The sequence below is a fragment of the Mucor velutinosus genome, assembly GCF_035048745.1.
Source record: "Mucor velutinosus strain NIH1002 chromosome Unknown tig00000025, whole genome shotgun sequence".
Lineage (NCBI taxonomy): Eukaryota > Fungi > Mucoromycota > Mucoromycetes > Mucorales > Mucoraceae > Mucor > Mucor velutinosus.
This window is the reverse complement of record NW_027041922.1, coordinates 137,568-157,934: the sequence shown is the minus strand read 5'-3', so window position 1 is coordinate 157,934 and position 20,367 is coordinate 137,568. Positions and strand designations below refer to the sequence as shown.

General features: G+C 39.8%; 7 protein-coding genes across 7 annotated transcripts; 3 read left to right on the top strand and 4 right to left on the bottom strand.

The window, feature by feature from the left end:
• Positions 1–626: 626 nt before the first annotated feature.
• ATC70_000054 (uncharacterized protein) lies at positions 627–1,886 on the top strand (the record flags this gene model as incomplete). The annotated part of the gene is made up of 1 exon (XM_064819476.1): positions 627–1,886. The coding sequence occupies one exon, from the start codon at positions 627–629 to the stop codon at positions 1,884–1,886; it is 1,260 nt and encodes a 419-aa protein (XP_064677611.1).
• Positions 1,887–3,388: 1,502 nt separating this feature from the next.
• ATC70_000053 (uncharacterized protein) lies at positions 3,389–3,683 on the bottom strand (the record flags this gene model as incomplete). Its single annotated transcript, XM_064819475.1, has 2 exons — positions 3,389–3,566; positions 3,625–3,683. The coding sequence occupies 2 exons, from the start codon at positions 3,681–3,683 to the stop codon at positions 3,389–3,391; spliced, it is 237 nt and encodes a 78-aa protein (XP_064677610.1).
• Positions 3,684–3,863: 180 nt separating this feature from the next.
• ATC70_000052 (uncharacterized protein) lies at positions 3,864–5,835 on the bottom strand (the record flags this gene model as incomplete). The annotated part of the gene is made up of 6 exons (XM_064819474.1): positions 3,864–4,030; positions 4,086–4,127; positions 4,182–4,369; positions 4,431–4,647; positions 4,705–5,231; positions 5,285–5,835. 6 exons carry the CDS (start codon positions 5,833–5,835, stop codon positions 3,864–3,866), a joined length of 1,692 nt encoding a protein of 563 aa, XP_064677609.1.
• Positions 5,836–12,217: 6,382 nt separating this feature from the next.
• ATC70_000051 (uncharacterized protein) lies at positions 12,218–13,053 on the top strand (the record flags this gene model as incomplete). The annotated part of the gene is made up of 2 exons (XM_064819473.1): positions 12,218–12,579; positions 12,633–13,053. 2 exons carry the CDS (start codon positions 12,218–12,220, stop codon positions 13,051–13,053), a joined length of 783 nt encoding a protein of 260 aa, XP_064677608.1.
• A 1,140-nt stretch (positions 13,054–14,193) lies between these two features.
• On the bottom strand, positions 14,194–14,862 carry ATC70_000050 (uncharacterized protein; the record flags this gene model as incomplete). Its single annotated transcript, XM_064819472.1, has 2 exons — positions 14,194–14,421; positions 14,482–14,862. The coding sequence occupies 2 exons, from the start codon at positions 14,860–14,862 to the stop codon at positions 14,194–14,196; spliced, it is 609 nt and encodes a 202-aa protein (XP_064677607.1).
• Positions 14,863–15,383: 521 nt separating this feature from the next.
• Positions 15,384–18,405, bottom strand: ATC70_000049 (uncharacterized protein; the record flags this gene model as incomplete). Its single annotated transcript, XM_064819471.1, has 3 exons — positions 15,384–16,445; positions 16,501–17,490; positions 18,337–18,405. The coding sequence occupies 3 exons, from the start codon at positions 18,403–18,405 to the stop codon at positions 15,384–15,386; spliced, it is 2,121 nt and encodes a 706-aa protein (XP_064677606.1).
• Positions 18,406–18,692: 287 nt separating this feature from the next.
• Positions 18,693–19,430, top strand: ATC70_000048 (uncharacterized protein; the record flags this gene model as incomplete). The annotated part of the gene is made up of 1 exon (XM_064819470.1): positions 18,693–19,430. The coding sequence occupies one exon, from the start codon at positions 18,693–18,695 to the stop codon at positions 19,428–19,430; it is 738 nt and encodes a 245-aa protein (XP_064677605.1).
• Positions 19,431–20,367: the final 937 nt, after the last annotated feature.

Below are 20,367 nucleotides of genomic sequence, written 5' to 3'. Positions count from 1 at the left end.
GTTATTAACATGCTACCGGAAGACCGTTTTATCTAATACAAGAGGGACAAGGAGGGCATGACCACTAGTTTCAACTATTACAAGGTGCAGTGAGTTCGAACACACAGGAAAAATTTGATTAAGGATAATATCGTCAGTACTTGATCAGATGGCTTTCGCGAAAGTACAAAGATACTCTACCAAAGTCGCAAGCAAGAGAACAATCAGCCATAAAGCTGGCCATGCACAAACTCAGGACTTGTGTAAGATCTTCAATGACTTTTTTTTGGGAGATTGTCATTGCAAAAGACATATTTATAGGAAAAACCTACTGAAGAAAGCAAAGAAAATTATTTGGACTAAGCAACTGCACTTTCAACTTCATAATTCCCATTTAATCATCATTGCAATCATTATTGTCATCATCAGAAAAGTATTTGGGCCAGCCAGCAGCAGCGCCGCCCGCCACCAAAAATTATTCACACTCGGTTAATTTTTTCCTGCTCATGATTGGCCTAAACCTGGTTTTTTCGACTTCTTTAATCTATTTTATTATCTTCGACTATATAAACTGTGATGATCAGACCGCACTTCCTAATACTCTCCAACATCCAGACACCCACTCCATCTGCGATACGGCAGAGACTATGCAGGATGCTGCAGTATGTTTTTATCGTAAGCTATATACTACTGACCCCATAGATTATACCAGCATCTCTGAACTATGCAACACCATCCCTGCCACAGCACAGATCCCAGTAAACAGCCAGCCCACCTTGGAGACGCCATTTACCATCGACGAGATTATGACTGGTGCACAGCGGTCACCCAACCATAGCAGCCCAGGTACGGATAGCCTACCCTATGAAATCCTAGCGGTGCTATTATCCCACCAACAAACAGCCCAACTTGCCCATGCCGTCTTCAAGGAGGCTCTTACCCTCGGTATCTTTCCCAACAGCTGGCTCACTACTTGCATGTGCCTGCTCCCTAAAAAGGGCGATCTCACAGACCTGAGGAATTTTCGTCCCATCTCGTTAATCAACTGCGATGCCAAAATCTTCACACGCCTGCTCAACCAACGTCTGATGCCACATATGCAACAACTAATCAGCCCCCAACAACTTGGATTCATGCCGAACCGCTTCATTGGCGAGCACGGCTTCGCATTACGGACCACCAAACTCCTAGCTACTACCAACCATTCATCCGCCATTGCTCTTCTTTTGGATCAAGAAAAAGCATATGATCGTATTCATCCCGAATATCTTCAACACATTATGCTCCAATTTGGTATTCCACAATCTTTCACACACTGTATCATCTCACTTTTCTTCTCCACTAACATCCAAATCAACATTAATGGCCACATCACCACGGCACCTTTTCCTCAAGAAAGAGGCCTTCAACAAGGTGATCCACTCAGTCCCCTCCTTTTCAACATTGCTTTTGACCCTTTCCTCTGCTCCACTCAACAGAACCCTACTTTTGAGGGTTTCCATGTACAACAAAAAGCCCCATCACATCCATCACCTACTGTTGACATAGACGATCTAACCAAAAGCCTCACCAACGCATCCTCTCCGCCAGCCTCCCCTTGCAACACTCCTTCAGTCTCTCCCACCCATTGCAATCCAATTAAGTACAAAATTCTAGCCTATGCAGATGACACATTAGTCTATTTGAAGAACTTTTTGGATTTTCTTCTTCTGCAGGACTCTATCTATACATACATGAGAGCATCGAATGCACTACTAAATTACAGGAAAACTATAGCCATTTCGCTCTCTGGACACCCACAACCAGATTGGCGCGAGTTTCTTGCTACACACCAAATCCACCAAATGCATGACCGCACCTCTACTGATCCAGTAACATATCTTAGTCTTCTTCTCCCCTCATCATGACATTTAGAGGACTTTACATAAAAAATGGAGTACAACTCCCCTACAAAAAAAGTACTTCCTAATACATTCTTGGAGTACTTTTCAAGGCGCTTCCAATGGTGCTAATTGTAGTAGGTGTTTTGAATGAATTTTTTGAGAAATTTGGTAGAATAGAAAATGAGATTTCTGGCAAAAAAGGCGAGATTTTCCATATCAAGGTCTCACAAGGATGGTTTTAGGGGTTGCTTTGGGTCAATAGCATCATTTTGATTCAATATATACCATAACAAAAGTCTTCATTTTTGAGGGCAAAAATATGATCGTTTGATTTTCGATGAAAACCATGAGGGGTACCTCATGCTTTTTGGCCAATTCTTGATGATGTTTTTTGGGTCTCCAAAAAGTTGAGCAAAGATATCAGGAAGTTATTACTAAAGTACAATTGTTTGGTACTATTCTGACGATCTAAAACAGCCTTGAACGCAAGAAAACGCAGCTCAAATGCGCTCAGATGTTGCTGTATCAGGGACACTAAGGACTAAAAAGAGGAAATACCAGTATACTGCTTACCCGTATATGAAGTAGATACGTGTATATGGATGAAGAGCATCATATAAGAATCAGAATTACAGATAATATGGTTTTCATATGCAAATGGAAGTCAAAATGAAAGTAACAGTATTTTGATAAGATACGGTAGCGCGAACTGCCGCTGCGCTGGTTGGCTCTCACCGAAGCGAAGTGAAGGCAAAGAGCCATCCAAAGCATAAACACTTGTTGCAATAATGTACCTATCAATGGTGGCTAATTAGGGCTTAGTCTATGCAAGAATGGATCCCGTTCTCAAAGAAAAACGTGGGAGGGCTTGGAGTTCATGTGTCACTGTACGGTTTCTTTATCAAAGCATCATAGGCTTGCAGAATGCTTCTTGCGGATGTCCGTTATGGACATGAATACCATCTATATATTGGTGATACAACACGCCATAGAAACCGCCATACTCCTGTTTCAAAATTAGAGGGGCATGAAGAACAAGTCTGAACATACACACACACCAAGACAGCTGCGTTCATATAGATAGACGATGCCAACTTACATCAAATCATAGGTCATCAGGTGTCTACAGATATTTGTCTTTTTTGAATGATAAAGATTGTCCACAACATGTCAAGTATAAGAGGCACATACGCACGACCAACCGGCTAACGCTGGTTTATCCGCTTTCTATTCGTTCTAGGCAAGTCAGCGATTATATCTGTTTGGATTTGTCATAGTTTGTGTCAGTAGCAAGATTATCGTAGCCACACACACTTGTCAGACAAACAGAACAACACGAGTAGGTTTAGATGTTGTTTTCGCGGCATTTCTTTTGAGATAATCCTACTTTGAAATGCCAAGTCGGCTTGATGCTTGAGTAAACATCAACAATGCAGTGTAGATTACGTTAAAGCTGAGGGTTTTATTGATTATGGTACATTAGATGGAGAGGTATTTACAAGATATAGTACGCCAGTGTCCAGGAATTAAGAGCGCATGTTTTTAAACGTGTCAGCATCAACAATGTTCACTTTGTCAGCCTTGGTAATAGCCTCTTCAACCACTTCATGCGTGTATTCATATAAGTCAGGTACCTCATCGCCTTCGACTCCCCAGTTGGCATGTCCAGCGCCTCCCTTCTTCATGGTGACAGTTTGGCCATTTCTAATTTCATAATAATGAGCCATTTTGATCTCGTAAGATGCTCTCCATCCAAACTTACCTGGCAACATGTCTTTCTTGGCGTTCTGGGCGAGCATTGTTATCTTTGCTATGTGTCATTTGGAATATGTTTGTTTGAGTTGTAGAATATGTATTTGATATGGATTTACTAGACACGTCAAGAAATATCGTGCTATTTATACTATTTGGAATCACAGAAAAAATGTCAGGCAATGTGTGAGTTTCAATAATGATGGTGCTGAGCAGTAAAAAAGAATTTTCTTTTATTCATGCAAATTTCTATGTGGGGCAATAAGGTGATAATACAAAAGAGGCAATTTCCGGCTTCACAAATGAAGCGATGGTGACATACAGTGTAAATATCATGATGCCAATGCCGAATGTCGACAGGACAATGTCCATGGTTTTCTCCTTCAAGCTCTTGGATACCTTGTAGTGGAAGAGTCCTAAATATTGACATGTTAGGTAGCAGTAAAAATGTATAGCAGGGTCGAAACTTGCCTGGAAATATAAAGCACAGGGGAACACAAGCAACGGAACCGACTGTAAATGTGTTAAAATCAGCTTATTTTTCCGATATTAGATGGTACACTTTACCTAGCGATACGAAAACATCCAGGTTTTCCCCTCCAATGCCAAATGCCACTGCCGCACAGAAAGATAGTAAGAAAACTCGAAACAGATTCTTGCACCATTTTACTTTAAAGTCTTGGCTTCCCGATCTGCATTTTCGAAATATACCGTTTTCCAAGATTTTCGTTGCCGGAAACAGCATTAATGGAGCACTGTTGTGTACATTAGATGATTTAATAAAAGTACATGGCATTTGCATACATGAAGACTTACGTCAAGATAATGGCAATCGAGTAGAGCAGTTGCACAGCAATGGTAAGTGGATTATCACGAGGGAAATTGTATACCACAGCTGCTTGAATGTGATTACCATAGGCCATGTAAGATATGGCTCCAATCAAGATGTAAATGGAGCAAACAATAGCCATTCCTACTGTAACGACAAATGGAAATCGTTCTGGTTGCTTCATGGATTCTACAATAGGTATTACTAGAGAGAACTGATGAGTCAAGAGAGCTAGATAGGCACCATGTCATCTTCATTTACCTAATCCAATGCCTTCAAATGAAAATGTTGCTGTACCAAGCATCAGTGCAAAGTTGGCAGGATTGACAGCCTTGACTTCCGGCCCCATTCCGAAGCTCTTTAGTTCGTGCGCTGTAAAATACAAACAGCTGATCAAACCAAACAAAATAAAGGCGTCCGCAATGATGGCAGTGAACGACAGTTTAGCAATATGTCGAATTAATACCAAGGGTATGATAAAAATCAAGGGAAACCAGATGTAATACTTTTGCTCGATCTGCGCACCACAGTGGGACAAGACATCGACAATATTGACTAAATTGCCAGAGATAAACACAAAGTAGGAGCACACAAACCCCATTTGCGATAGGACAATAAAGAACAGCACAATGTACTTGACCCACCTTCCAAACAGCACTTGGCCAATGTCGCCATAAGAGCCCCCAATTACCAGCTGGGTGTCGACCAATCTCAAAAATGCAAATAGGCAGATACACGCAATGATGACCATCAACACGCAGGATAATGCCAGTCCGCCATGCTCGAATCTGTATACAAGTCAGCCTCTATTCATCATTGTACAGCAAGGGACTCTACATACGCCTTTGGTAGGAAAAGTACTCCTGATCCAATGAAAGCCTTGAGAAACATGAACATTGCTTTTCCTACAGATGCTTTAGGAGTTTCGTTTTCGCCATCCTTTTCATCAATGCTGCTTGTGTTGTTATAGCTACTGTCGCTTGAAGTACCATCTTTGATGGAAACATCCTCTACGTCTGATGATTTGGCACTGCTCTTTCTCGATAAGGAGTGACGATGATGACGATGATGGGGATGGCTGAATCTTTCACCAGCAAAATGTGAGTACAGCGAAAAGGAAGATACGGATCTTGCAAATGATTTGCGTGAATTCAAAGAGGGTCTACGGAATGTGTATCCCTCACTGTGAGATATACTGGCACGGTTGAAGCCTGGTCTTACTGCTGAAGCGGGTGTATCGAAGTGAGCACGCGCACCTGTTGTCTTTTCTCTGGGCAGCTCAAACGATTGTGATCGCAGTGTTGGTAAATGGGGTGGGGGCGATGTAGGCTCTTGGATCTGGATGGTAGGTATCGCATTAGGTGACATCAATTCGTCTGGATGTGTAGTCATTATTGATATTAGTAAATAAAGTACAAGTGTGCTGTGTGAAATAAAGCAAATCTAATAATGATTCATGTAGTATGATCAAGTGCTAGAAGGAAGGGAAAGAAAAAGCGAAAAACGAATAAACAAAGCGATATATATATACATACGTATACTTTATGCAAGCTCGTTCACGAGCAGATGAGAAGCAGTGAAGCAAAAAGTAGCATCATCATCGCCCTTTCATACATAAATTCAAGCAGCACACATTTAGCTGATTTCGATCCACACTGTAAAGTTTAGAAGCAATCTCCTCGGGATCATACATGTTAGTATGATCTCTCTATTTGTTGTAAGCTAGCATAAATAAGTTTAATTTGCTCGTTCGCCTCTTACATTTACTCTCTGTCTCTCTTTTGTCTCTTTAGGTATAGTCGCTATTATCGTGTGCATGGCATATCCTATACTAGCTCCAATAGCCTTTTAATCATCATGTAGTGGCGTACAAAACACCGAAAATACTCGGCAATTTTCTACTATACAAGTAAATTGGAAGGCTTTATTGAAATAGCTATAAAAAAAATCTATGAAACAAACAAAGAAAAGAGGACACACCCACAAAGATCGTCGTCGTAACATTAAAACGACAGAATACAGAAATCTGGGCATGTATGTATATAGTGCGATTGTTAAGAAATCGTGATGCAGCACACAAATGGCAAACAGCTTGCAAGCAAAAGGACTTGTACGTAAGGGAGACACCTTGCTCTTTTGTTTTTTGCATCGAAACAGTGATGAATGATTGTAATTCAATCTGCTGTGTCGTTTCACGGTTCAGTGTTTATCTTGGGTGGGATGTACTGATTTCTATTTAGGGTCTAGATCGTCAGTTTACACCAGAATGGCTCAACTGAATACACATGTGCACATTTCTTTTGCTTGCCTATCAACGGTTTCTTATGCATGAATGAGGCGGCATCTGGTGTCCATTGTCATATGAAGTGGATTAATACAAAGTGGAATATGGCGGTGTACAAGGAAATAGCTGAAATGATGGCAAGCAATCCTTACATGATCGTATTGCATCCTAGACGCAATGCAGAATACTCGTAAGCCCCTTTAATGATTACCACTTTGTTTATATCTCTTTTGCATCACTAGCATCTTGGCACTGCATAATTGTACCTTCTTTAGTGTCAAAAGACATTCATGTTCCTAATAGCAATCAACCATGTAAGATAGTGGTGTAAATCAGATAAACTAAAGATTTAGCAGAAGCTTTGGTCTCAGAATATGCTTGGAGTCATTAATACAGCTTTGTAAGGTTATGGAAGGCTTGTATATACTTATGCGCACTGTCCAGTCAGCCAGCCATTATATCCACTAGTACATAACTGTAGTCAAGGATGAAAACACCATTTAAAATCAACTCTTTGCTGCAAAGACCAGTCTACAAATGCCAGATACAGTATTACCTAGGTAAAATCCAGTGAATATTGTTAATTTCTCCACGTCAATACACTCTAATGACACACTATATGCTAAAATCTAGTATTGCAAGTATCCAGTATCATATGTGAACCCTTTATAAACAATCTATAACTGTGGATTTGACTTTTTCCAAGATGCCACACATCCTTATATTAATAAAAACATTCCATAGATGGCAGACAACATTGTGTTCACAACTCTTAGTACTCAAGAATATGCAAAACAGGGCGACATTTAGATGCATTTGAGCAGTAATTTCTCGCGTTAGAAGCCGTTTCAGGCTTTCAGAATAGCACCAAACAACTACTTTCATATAGCACTTACTTCCTGATACCTTTGCTCAACTTTTTGGGACCAAAAAAAAATATTGTCAAAAATCGACCAAAAAGCATGAGGGGCACCTCATGGTTTTCACCGAAAATCTTCAAACTGAAGCATTATTATATCTACAATTATGACTTACACATTACCATATATGATCTCTTTGCCACCATTATGCGTACTATCTGGAGACACCATTATCAACAGTTTTACAACCTCATCCCCTTTAATGCCATCCAAGTCTGTCGCCACATCCGCACAGAACTGTTAAGATTGTCAAATCTTAGGCAACTCTCCCATTAGTTTATTATTCAAGATTTATATATGACAAGTCACTTTGTCTCCATACACTTGTCCATCTCTTTGATGCATTTGTTTTATTTCTAATTACTATCCTAATAAAATAATATCATCCAAAAAAAAAAAAAAAGTTTTCACCGAAAATCAAATGATCGCATTTTCGCCTTGAAGACGAAGACTTTTTCTATGGCATATATTACATCAAAAGGTTTCTCTGGATCAAGTGCAGCCTCAGAAACTTCATTTGTGAAACATTCCTATGTAAAATCTCGACATTTTGGCCAAAAACCTCGTTTCATATTTTCTGGAATTGCTCAATAAGTTCAGTTGAAACATCTGTTTTACTTGGCACCGTTGGAAGCGCCTTGAAAAGTACTTCAAGAATGTATTAGGAAGTACAGGCTGATCATCATCGATTATATAGTCGAACTTCGCAGAATAGATTAAAGAAGTCGAAGAAAGACAAAATCTGTCCAATCTTGAACAAAAAAAAATATTCGGCGTTTGAATATATTTTGGCGTCGGCGGCATTGCTGGTGGCTGACCTAAATGCCTTTCTGTTGATGGCAACGATAATTGCGATGCTGATTAAATGGGATCATGGAATTGAAAAGATAGTTGCTTAGCGCAAATACTTTTTTCTTGGGAGTTTTTCCCTATAAAGGTGTATTTTGCAATGATAATCTCTCAAAAACGTCGCTGTAGATCTTAGACAAGTCTTGTATTTACGCATGGCAAGCTTTATGTTGCCATCTCTAGAGCAACATCAGTAAATAGATACCTCCCCCTCCTGACTCTAATATAGCCTTTTTTTTTACTATTAATTGATTGTTTAAAATCTACTTGATATGCCTGATTTTTATTATCTCTGATTTGAAAAGTCTTCGGTGAGAGCCAGCAGGGAGACGCCATCATCGAGCGCAGCGATATTGATCGGCTGGTTTCATCATATCAAAAGTTATGGGCAAGCTCATGAGATCCTAAGTGGAGAAGAAGAAGAATGACTAGCCTGAAATCATACTAACGACGATGCTTACATTCGATTCAATTCTCAAATAAAATTGCAGCTAATTGTTGGTGAAGTTAGGCGCGATCAGAATTTGTCAGTTGTCAACGAGAATGCAGCCATCATTCCCAATAAATATCCTGACACAAGTTTTAAAGATACCCTCAGCACATACCAAAGTAGCTTTTCAGCCATTGGCATTAGTCTCTTTTAAACAAACCAATGAGATGCATACTGCCTACATGCCATGTTGAAATGCTGCAAATCATGATTAGGAAGTCGCGCTCACATATATTTTGGTGGAGAGCCAGTCTGACTGGCGTTGTCAGATATGAAAACATCCAATAAGATCCAAAAAAAAGTACTCAAACTAAGCGGTAGTTCTTTCAGGTTTATGATTCCCATTCTATCAGCATTGCAATCATCATTGTCATCATCAAAAAGGCATTTTGGTCAGCCAGCAGATCAAAATATATTCAAACGCCGAATATTTTTTTTTGTTCAAGATTGGACAGATTTTGTCTTTCTTCGACTTCTTTAATCTATTCTGCGAAGTTCGACTATATAATCGATGATGATCAGCCTGTACTTCCTAATACATTCTTGAAGTACTTTTCAAGGCGCTTCCAACGGTGCCAAGTAAAACAGATGTTTCAACTGAACTTATTGAGCAATTCCAGAAAATATGAAACGAGGTTTTTGGCCAAAATGTCGAGATTTTACATAGGAATGTTTCACAAATGAAGTTTCTGAGGCTGCACTTGATCCAGAGAAACCTTTTGATGTAATATCATAACATAATAAATGTTCAGTCCTTTTGCACTTTACAATCCTAATATGGAACCTGAGTTTCAAGGCATCTATCTGTCCTGGCTCATATCATAACATAATAAATGTTCAGTACTTTTGCACTTTACAATCCTAATATGGAACCTGAGTTTCAAGGCATCTATCTGTCCTGGCTCATATCATAACATAATAAATGTTCAGTACTTTTGCACTTTACAATCCTAATATGGAACCTGAGTTTCAAGGCATCTATCTGTCCTGGCTCATATGAGAATAATGATTTTACAATCAATCAACAAAAACCACTGTTGTTTCTACCCTCTTTCCTCTGCTCAATGCTGTCAATGTTTTATTTGAGCGACGTCTCAGAGCCTCAGAGATTTCATTACTTACTGCAGACATTTTATGCAACCCATGCATTGTCAATGTCCAGACTAACGTTATTAAATATAGAATGCAATAAAATATCATTATGAACGATATAGAAGGCAATAAAATATCATTATAAACGATAGTGCTATGACCTTCCACCTACTTTCTATACGCTTCAAGGGCATTTACTACTGTATTGCCTTATGAAAAGGGCATGAGTTTTCCAGCTGGCCCTACCAGCCAAAATTAATTCAAACCCAGAATCATAGTCTGTTCCAGATTGGACATATTTTGATAATTTTGGACTCGATCGAGCTATTTTTGCAGATTCGACTAAGTGAAGTATGATAATCACCCCATGCTTCCTTAAGCTTTCCTGGAGTACTTTTCAAGGCGCTTCCAATGGTACTAAGTAAAATAGATGTTTTGAATTCACTTATTAAATGATTTGTAAACATATGAAAAGAGGTTTATGGCCAAAATGTCGAAATTTTACATATCAAAGTCCCACAAAGATAATTTCAGAGGTTGCTTTGGATTGATAGAAACATTTTGATTCAAGATATACCATAGTAAAAGTCTCCATTATCAAGATGAAAAATGCGATCGTTTGATTTTCGATGAAAACCATGAGGGATACCTCATGCTTTTTGGTCGATTTTTGACCATGTTTTTTTGGTCCCCAAAAAGTCGAGCAAAAGTGTCAGAAAGTAACTGCCAGATGAAAGCAACCATTTGGGGCTATTCTGACGATCTAAAACGGCCTTGAACGCAAGAAAATTCAGCTCAAATGCACTCATATTTTGCTGTATTAGGGACACTAAGGACTAAAAAGTGGGAATACCAGTATGCTGCTTGCCCGTATATGAAGTAGCTACGTGTATATGGATGTAGAACATCACATAAGAATCAGATCCACAGATAATATGAAGGGTTGCTATGTGTAAGTGGAGGGTCAAAATGAAAGTAGCAGTATTTTGATAAAATACGCAAGAGAAATCAGTAGCACGAGCTGCCGCTGCGCAGGTTGGTTCTCTACCTTCGCTACGCTTCGGTGAGAACCATCCGAAGCATAAACACTCATATGATTAGTGATTATATATCAATCAACAATCAGGGTTCCTCTTCTAACATTTTAGCTATATTAATTTTGGGATATTAGCCAAAGGCCCGCGGCAGCGCGAGCCGTTTGAACGTAGGTTGGTTTCCACCGAAGCGAAGCGTAGGTCAGGAAACCACCCGAAGTGCTGAAAGGCTCGTATGCCATAGAAAAAGTCTTCGTCTTCAAGTTGAAAATGCGATCATTTGATTTTCGGTGAAAACCATGAGGTACCCCTCATGCTTTTTGGTCGATTTTTGACAATATTTTTTTTTTTGGTCCCAAAAAGTTGAGCAAAGGTATCAGGAAGTTACTACTGCTCAAGTACAATTGTTTGGCGTCATTCCGGTGGCTCAGAAAGGTTTTCATGTCAAGATATAAAGGCTTGAAAGCTGTTAAATTTGATTATGTTTCGCTTCATAATTTTTATTTACACGGCATGAATTACATCTTTGATAGCTGAAATCTTCTGGAAGGGCAGCTCTGCAGTCTGTGCAACTTCGAATTCGAATAGGAGGAGGTATGTTGATTTTGGTAAAGCTAATTCATGCAAATCTCGATGCGCTATGTTGTTGGTAAGCTTATTAATAATGAAAATAAGATGTCAAAGTTACTGCTTGATTATGGTTTTGCACGTTTGTTTCGCTACGGTAAAACCATCTTAAGGTCAATGTCACCAAATGCTGCCCTGAAACCACAAATCACTCAATCCACAGCCAAATAGCAGGCAGGAGACCACTTGAATTAGATGCATTATGTTCTTGGGAGAGGGGCTTTTAGCCTCTGACTGGCTACGGCGACGCTTTGATGTTCAATTTTTCCAATATATATAATGATGATGAAGCGTAGCTTTCAGCGTTTATCCATGTAATTTTGGCATTTGACAATGAAGATTGGAAACGTCTCATCAATATCAGTCACGAGCTATGCTGTTGATTGGATTGATAAGCTTGAACTGAGCAACAAGCAACGAATATAATTTTTTTCTCTTCTTGACCTTATTTCTTACCATTATCATTTCAAATCTCATCATGACACAAGCTATCATTTCCCTGTATTCTGGAAAAAAGCCCTTGTGTTTGCCTTTAAACACAAACAATGCAGCCACTACAGCACATGAATTGAAACAGCAAATATATGAAATTACTTCCATTCCAATCAATGAACAAGTGCTGCGTACTTGCAGTGGCCACTCTTTAGTTGATCAAGATCTGGCTACAAATGGCGAATTCTTGGATATTCAGCTCTCTGGTAGAATGCTGGGCGGTAAGGGTGGGTTTGGATCCATGCTGCGTGCTCAAGGTGGTCGTATGAATGCACAAAAGACGACCAATTTCGAGGCCTGTAGAGATTTACAAGGCAGACGAATTCGTACAGTGAACGATGCCAAAAAGTAAGTGTATGCTCTCTATGTCTACATTAAAATGGAGATGCTTATTTGATTAGATTACAGGAAGAATTAGATGCAATCCCAGAGAGAGAAGCAGAGAAACGAGAAAAGCTGAAAAAGAAGATTGAAGAGGCACTCAAGGAGAGAGAGCCCAGGAAATACTTGTTTGACGACAACAAGTTTTTAGAAGACAAGGAAGATGTAGTTGAAAACGTGAAATCAGCAGTAAGCGACGCAATTAAGCGACAAAAATTGACACATGAGCCTGTAAAGAAGACGGCTACAGCTTCCACCTCAGTGAGCTTATTTGATGATGATGTCTCATCTGACGAGGACGAGGAGGAAGAAGAGGAGGAAGAAGAGGAGGAAGAAGAGGAGGAAGAAGAGGAGGAAGAGGAGGAAGAGGAAGAAGAAGAAGAAGAAGAGGAGGTGGTGGAAGATATCAAGGGAAAAGGGAAAAAGAGATCTCGCGAATAAACGGCCCTCAGGAACACACATCTGTCTGCAAGAATTGAATCGTGTAAAACTACAGGCTATACAAATAAAGCGCTTTTTTTTATATGTATCCGAGTGTAACATGAATAGAAAACCATAAAAAGGAAAGCCCTCCTGGATTGATTCTCACGATCTCAATTAAAATGTATAGTGTCGGATTGTCTCAAATATATGGATAATCCATTTGTCAATAGACTTCCGCCTTGGGTTCTACAGCATCAACCTTAATCTTAATATCGACATGCTTGATGTTGTTGAGGAGGGCATGCTTATATATATACATGGGATGCAATGTGCATCCGATTGGAATGAATGAAGCTTGTTTCTTCTGGGAAAAGATGACTGTAAGATTACAGATCGAAATGGATACCATTTTAAGAAGCTCAAGTATGAGATTACGTAAAGAATAACTGTTGTTCTGATCCGTATGGATGGAATTTCAAAGCATGAATGCTTCTCTTTACCTGACCTTGTAATCTTTCACATGAATTTAGTGTGTGTGTGTGTGTGTGTGTGTGTGTGTGTGTGTGTGTGTGTGTGTGTGTGTGTGTGTTGTGATCCCCGGCGATGTTGGTGTTGAATAAGAATGGGTAAATGTGTAGAATTCCTTATTACTAAAATCTATTCACTTACTGTTGGGACAAGACAGACAAGAAGTCATTATAAATCATGAAATCAACCGGTGTAACTTCTTTGATACTAATGTATACGTAATTGCTCATCATTCAACACCCAACATGTCTTTGACTCACATCTAAGATGTATAGCAAATGAGTGTATCATGCGGCCTAGCTGAATAAATGTTGATCAAACAGCCACTATGCCCGATTCAACAAAGCACAACAATAGCCATACCCGGACTGAAGATTTTTAAATTATCCTTATTCAACGTTTTTTTTTTTTTTTTTTTTTTTTTTTTGCAGATGGAAACCGATTCTAACCGGTTTGTGTTACAATGAAAAATTTTCATACATGTAGAAATACAATAGAGCATTTATTTTATATTAAGAAAGGTGGTATATATTCGAGATTAATAATTTTAGAAGCGTATAGACAAGGGATTATGTTACATATGTACAATATATATATATATATATATATATATATATAAAAAGAGATGTTTCAATAGTAATCACCATCTTCATCTACTTCGGGTAATGCATCGATACGCTTTTGGAGCTTGATCAATTTGGGTGTCATGGACGACTGAAGACCTTCACGTGTGAGTGCGTCTGTGGTATGTCGCAGCAGTTCGATGTATGCGTTGGCACAATTGTTAATGGCTTCACGTGCAGCTACTCTATCACCACAGTAATAAGATGATCCTTGCGAATCTTCAGCGTAGTTTAACTATGGAATGAAAACAGAATGAGTCATTGTGCTCTCGTACAAGTAGAGACAAATGCATACCTCGTCGACAGCCAATGTATACAGTGCTTGCAACTTTTCCAACTCATGGTAATAATCAACGGAAGCTGTGGGTGTGGTTGAAGTATTGAGAACTTCCTCATTGCATGCAGAGATGTTGGATGAGCTTCTGCGGCGAAAGAATGGGATGGCTTGACGAAACTTGTCCTTCATACTGACAGTTGATTCAAATGTGCCCACAGACATGGCATCACTGTGCTTTCTGTTTTTTATTCTGGATATAATGGTATCATCACTGTCTCTGCGCAGCTTGTTTGGCTGTTGCTGTGAATCGCTCGAATGGATGGGTGTTAATTTGGCAACAAACGTATTCCACTTGGTTTTAAATAATGTAGTAGATGCAGGCATAGCTTTGATCTGCATTTTATAAGAGAGAGGTATTTTCAAAAAAAAAAAAAATTATGTACAAGAGAGAGAGTAAAGGGAAGGGCTGAAAAGCATTGCATCCGTCCTATTTATATAGATTTGTTAGGGCTCAATAATCGGAGATGGCTGTGCAACATTTGCATTTAGTAAGCCAACAAAATGTCAAAACCAATGATTTGAGATCTAATCTATTGCAATTCATGCGCATAAAAATGGAAAAAAATTTACTATTTAAGCAGGGGTGGAGCCACACACTAAAAGGGTCAAGATGGAAGTTTCAAATCTAATGTTATATAAAAATAACCTTTTTAGCTGTTTAGCATTGGCATTGTGCTTGTATTTAGAAAAGTAGAAACAAATTACCCTTAAATTTGTGTTTTCTTACAAACGAAAGTTGACCAATGATTGTGCTACCTCATTATTTGTTATTTTTAAACTGGCAAATATACCCTTCCCATTTCCGTCCTCCTGCCTATAGTAGCGCTGACATTTATAGCCTAAAAAATCGAAAGCTTCTATTATTTCATTATTAAGACTAAAGAAAACACTATGGCTAGAGATCCAAGAACAACAGATTTCTGACTCGAAACTGGTAATCCATCTGATGTAGGGGTAGGCGATGATTTCAAACCATGACTCGTATTGCTGTCGTCGCAACTCGACCGAGACTTGGCTGTCTTGACACTGCCGTCTGTCGTGTAATTTGTCCTTGTCAATACGGTAGAATAGCCAATAGAGTCCAGCATACGTAGAATGCCAGGCCCAATGGGCGACTTGTAAGTCAATTGCACCATGGTACTGTTACCCGTGGATGCCGTACCATTGTAGTGTAAACTGGGTATGTTGCCATAGTAAATGTCCACCAGCTGCTCCAATGTTTTACCTTTATGATACTCCTCCGTCATTAGAAAGTCAGGTGTGTGTTGATATCGATCGTCAAGGTGCGAAATCATGAGTCCAGGTCGATTCATGGTGGGATCAGTATGTTCGTATGAGCTACTGGACAGATCTCGGCCGGTCAACAATGTCATGCTCTGATACGTTTGATTCAAATAGGGTATCAGATTATAGCTACTGTTGCTCACGGTTGGTGCTTGGAACTGAAATGTCAATGTTTCTGGCTGAGACATGGAGACCCATAATTTGTGTGCTGTAGTCGATTGATTCGCCTTATTGAATGCCCGGATAAAATTGACAATAAATGCATTACTGTTCTGAACACAAAAATCCTGCATCTCGAAAGCAAGGTCAGATAGGGATAAGGTGCTCGTGACATTCAGCTCTGTGTCCACATTCACTAAATATTTGTCAAATATCATGTTTGGCTGGAATCCAGTGACATAGGCTGGTCCTGTGTCTTGATTGATAAACCAGTAGGGCCCAGGCGTTACCAGTTGCAGTTCAATGGGATCAATCACCCCATCCACAAGTGTGCGAAATGGCGAGGCATCTGTCCAGAAATAAGCAGCCCAGCTACTCAGGAATCCCAAACCATGTAATAATTCATGTAGCACGACGTAACGAAGATCAATCTGATGGGATGCAATCTCTCGTAGGATGCCCTGCGCATTTGTATCATTCTGCAATATAGAATGAGTCCCATAGTTTATGTATCCCCATTCACAATCTACTTACATGAAACCAGTATTTGCCATTAGGCGGAGTACCCGTCTTGTTCCATCCATCACCGATGGCCTGTTCGATATCTGTTGCATTCATATACGCATCGTGGTTGATTTCTATTTCAATGTCATATTTGGACCACACGGACGTGCTACTGTAAGGCGCTAATTGTTTCGCCAGTGCTTGCGGATAAACGTAATTCAGGTCTGCCCCATCCTCAAAGGGTAATGTGAATTGCGATGTAGGTGACCCCCAACCATATGTGCCATTTGCACATGTTTTCTCGCAAAAGCTATAATATATGACCTTGATCAACAGTGAATTCTTGACGTTGATGACTCGAGTGAACTCATCGATAGCAGATCCTACTGCTTTACTGACTTTGGCACAATAGACATCGTCTGCTTTGCATTCTAGATCATATTGGACAAGTGGGTCTGATGTGTTGGTAAATTGGGTGGTCCTGTTGGATGATGTGTTGCTGTTGGATGATGTGTTGCTGTTGGATTGGTTGACGGAGGATGTAGATGAGGATGAGGGCGGTGCTTGTGTTGATGCTGTTGCTGTTGTTATGATGGTTGGTATAGTCGTTTGCTGTTGCTTGAACGATGCTGCGGAAATGATATACATGGGATTTGTGCTTGTAGGCTCTATTGCGGTATCTTGCTCTTCTTCTTTGGCTGTAAAAGAGTCTTGTTCATCTTGTTCTGCGGTGCTATCCTCTGATTCCACATCCTCCTCCTCCTCCTTCTCCTCCTCCTCCTCCTCCTCCTCCCCCTCCTGCTCTTCATCTTCATCTGCATTGCTATCATCTTGGCCGTCAAAAGAGTCTTCTTCTGCTCTAGGTTGTATGGTTTCTGTCTCTGGGTCCTCTGTCGCCACTGTAACTATCGTAGTGATGGTTACAGTTGTATCACCATCACGTTGGTCCTCCCCATCCTCCTCATCGAAATCCGACAGTGCTGGTGCAGGAATGGGATCTAATGAGGGTACATTCTGGAGCTGTACTAGTTGAAGAGAATGTTCTTTTGTATGGGTTTCTATAGTCTTGGATTGTATGAAAGGAAAGATGGATAACTGTAATAAAAGTGCACTCCGAATAGTGCTACGCCGTATAATCATAAACTGCTGTGGTTGTAGTTGCTTTTGTGTGTAAACTGTTTATATGTATCAACGCAACAGGTAAAGGCAGGAATATGGAAATGAAAAATTTTAGTGCTAGGATACACCAAATGCGGTTTTTGAATAATGAATGCTGTTTTCTTCCATTCAACCTACTCAATGACGCATGTGCAAGCATCTGTACGCATTACACATCCCAAGAATTTCATGCCCTCTGTGCATTCTCATGAGGAGAGACAAAATAAGGAGAGAGGAGGCAAATAGAGCAATGTGTGTGTGTGTGTAAAATGCGGATGTGGGATGTCTCTCACTACTCACTATACAGTACAGTTCGGTTTGAGATGCTGTAGAAAATCAAGATTGTTTTACCCATCGAGATAGTCTGTTCTCATGGTCTCTCTTTCAAACGAATCTTTGGATAATGTCATGTTGGATTTATGCCCTCATCTTGGCCCGAAAAGGTAGAAAGAAAGAGATGATACGATATTATGCAATCACTCTCCAAGGTGACATGTAGTATTTGTCATTTTCACTTGATTTATGCCGACTGAGTATTCATCATGTCAATGCAACCTTTTTTTTTTTTTCAGAGACCTCCCTTCTTTGAGAATTCTTGAAACTATATTGATAGCGTCAAGGTAAAAGATGGAAGCAATATACAAGTTTATCATCTCCTAAACTATTGTCAATTAGAAGAGAAAAAGAGGAGATGTAGTATCTGACTACTTCAGTGGGTGCACTAACTGCTGAACCAGCAGATCCTTGTCTAGATTTGGTGCCTGAACATTTCGGCATGAATACATCTTGTATGTAGATACAGTAATCGCTCTGCTGTTTCCTTTACTCCTATGACTCTAGTCTACATGTCTTGTCATTTGCAAATGGTGATAGCTGACTCCTTTAACCAGGCTGTTGATTTATCTCCTCTTTTTTCTTTAAACCCCCCCCCCTCTTCTCCCTTGCCTTCTAGTGTATATATAACCTCCTCCCTCATACCTATATTTTTGAAAGATAGAAACATATTTGATCTCTTCTTTTTCTCTTTGAAATTCACATTTTTTATGCGCTGGCGATCGTAGCAAATGACACAACACCCATTATCACAAACCATCATGGATCAAATTAAAGATGCTGGCTATCAATGTTGGATTCAAATCTACAGTCCATTGTTTTGGATCATATCTGTATTAATAAACCATTGGAAATTACAAGAAAACAACAAGACTATCATCAATGATGATTTCTCATACAACAAGATCATGCCTTTTGAAAAAAAGCCAGTGGGTACACTGAAAAGCTCACCCTCTCCTACACCTCCTCAAATTGTAATTAGTCCATCATCCCTGCAGCAGCAGCAAAGACATCCATCAAATAAGCAGATGCCCGCAGTGCAAAAACTAGCATTGAAAAAGAAGGCTGTATCTGCTTCTACAGTGGTGCCATCCAAACCAAAATCTTTTTTATCATCACCCACATCAAACACGAAGCGAAAGCAATCATCCTCCATCTTTTCTTGGAAACAAAAGCATCCATACCATCCGCCTCATCATCATCAGCATCGTCCATTATTGCAACAACAGCCATCAAGAACATCTTTCCTGCGAAGACTAAGTAGCAGCAGCACCAGTAGTGGCGATACAACAAGGTCAGAGCCATCATCGCCATCTATATTGAAATCTTTCTCCTGGAAATTAAAACGACAGCACTCTGATTCCTCGCTAGAGACAGGACATTCTACAACTACAGCTAGCAATGCTACCAGTAGTAAGCAGCCTCGTATATCCTTGTCGCATTTCAAGAAGAAGACTGCTGTTGAGTGATTTATCTAATCATATCATCTGAAATAAAGTTGTCAATTAATTAATTCATGCCATGTAGATGTGTGTCTACGAATGTGGATTGCTGTGCGTTACCATTTAGTCCATTATTAATAGCACGGTATAATGCCTGTAGATACCTAAAATAAGATATCTAATCACGTGAATTGCTTAAACAAAAGATTCTTGATGACCCTTAAAGTAAACATGCAACATTTGAATACTTTGTCCCTCGATGCTGACGACCGTTGTGTTAAAGGAATTCATTCGCGCCTCTCGTACAGAAGCGTTGGTATATTGCTCGTCGTCCTGAGAGCGAATTGAGTATCAGTGTTCCACCACCCCTCTACTTGATGCCATACTGTTGCATTTTCTATTGTAATCTCCAATACAATTCTTTCCGCGAGCCCTATTTTGTTATCAAATGAGGTGCTTAAGTTAACAGAAAGATGTGAGAGATTCCTTTGATGGAATTCCAAAGAGAAATTATAGTGATTGAAAATGACTGTGCCAACATGAAAGCAGCCAACATCCAGCTGACTCACACAAGGAAGCCATTTGTGTAGGCTTTGTGCCAGTGCGTTCGCTCCGGATGGATCACCATTGATTGAGGCAGTGGTGAGTGGTAATGCATTAGCTTGAGAGGCATCAAATGTATCAGGAAGAGGACCAGTGGCTGGACAAGAGTCGATAAAGAGCACCCATTGAGAGAGGAACTGGCAGCAGCAGCGTAAGTATACGTATAAATCTGTAGTCATGAGATCATGCTTGATCTCGAGAACTTCGTGTTGAGAAGCTGGAAGTCCTAATAGCAAGAAGTCCCCTTGGTTACTAGCATTGTTGCCTTCTGTTATTCGATAATCCCCTGTGCTATAGTGAAATACAAGCTTCAGAATTTGCAACTGAAGGCAAGCTTTGATAAGAGCATCGAATACAATAG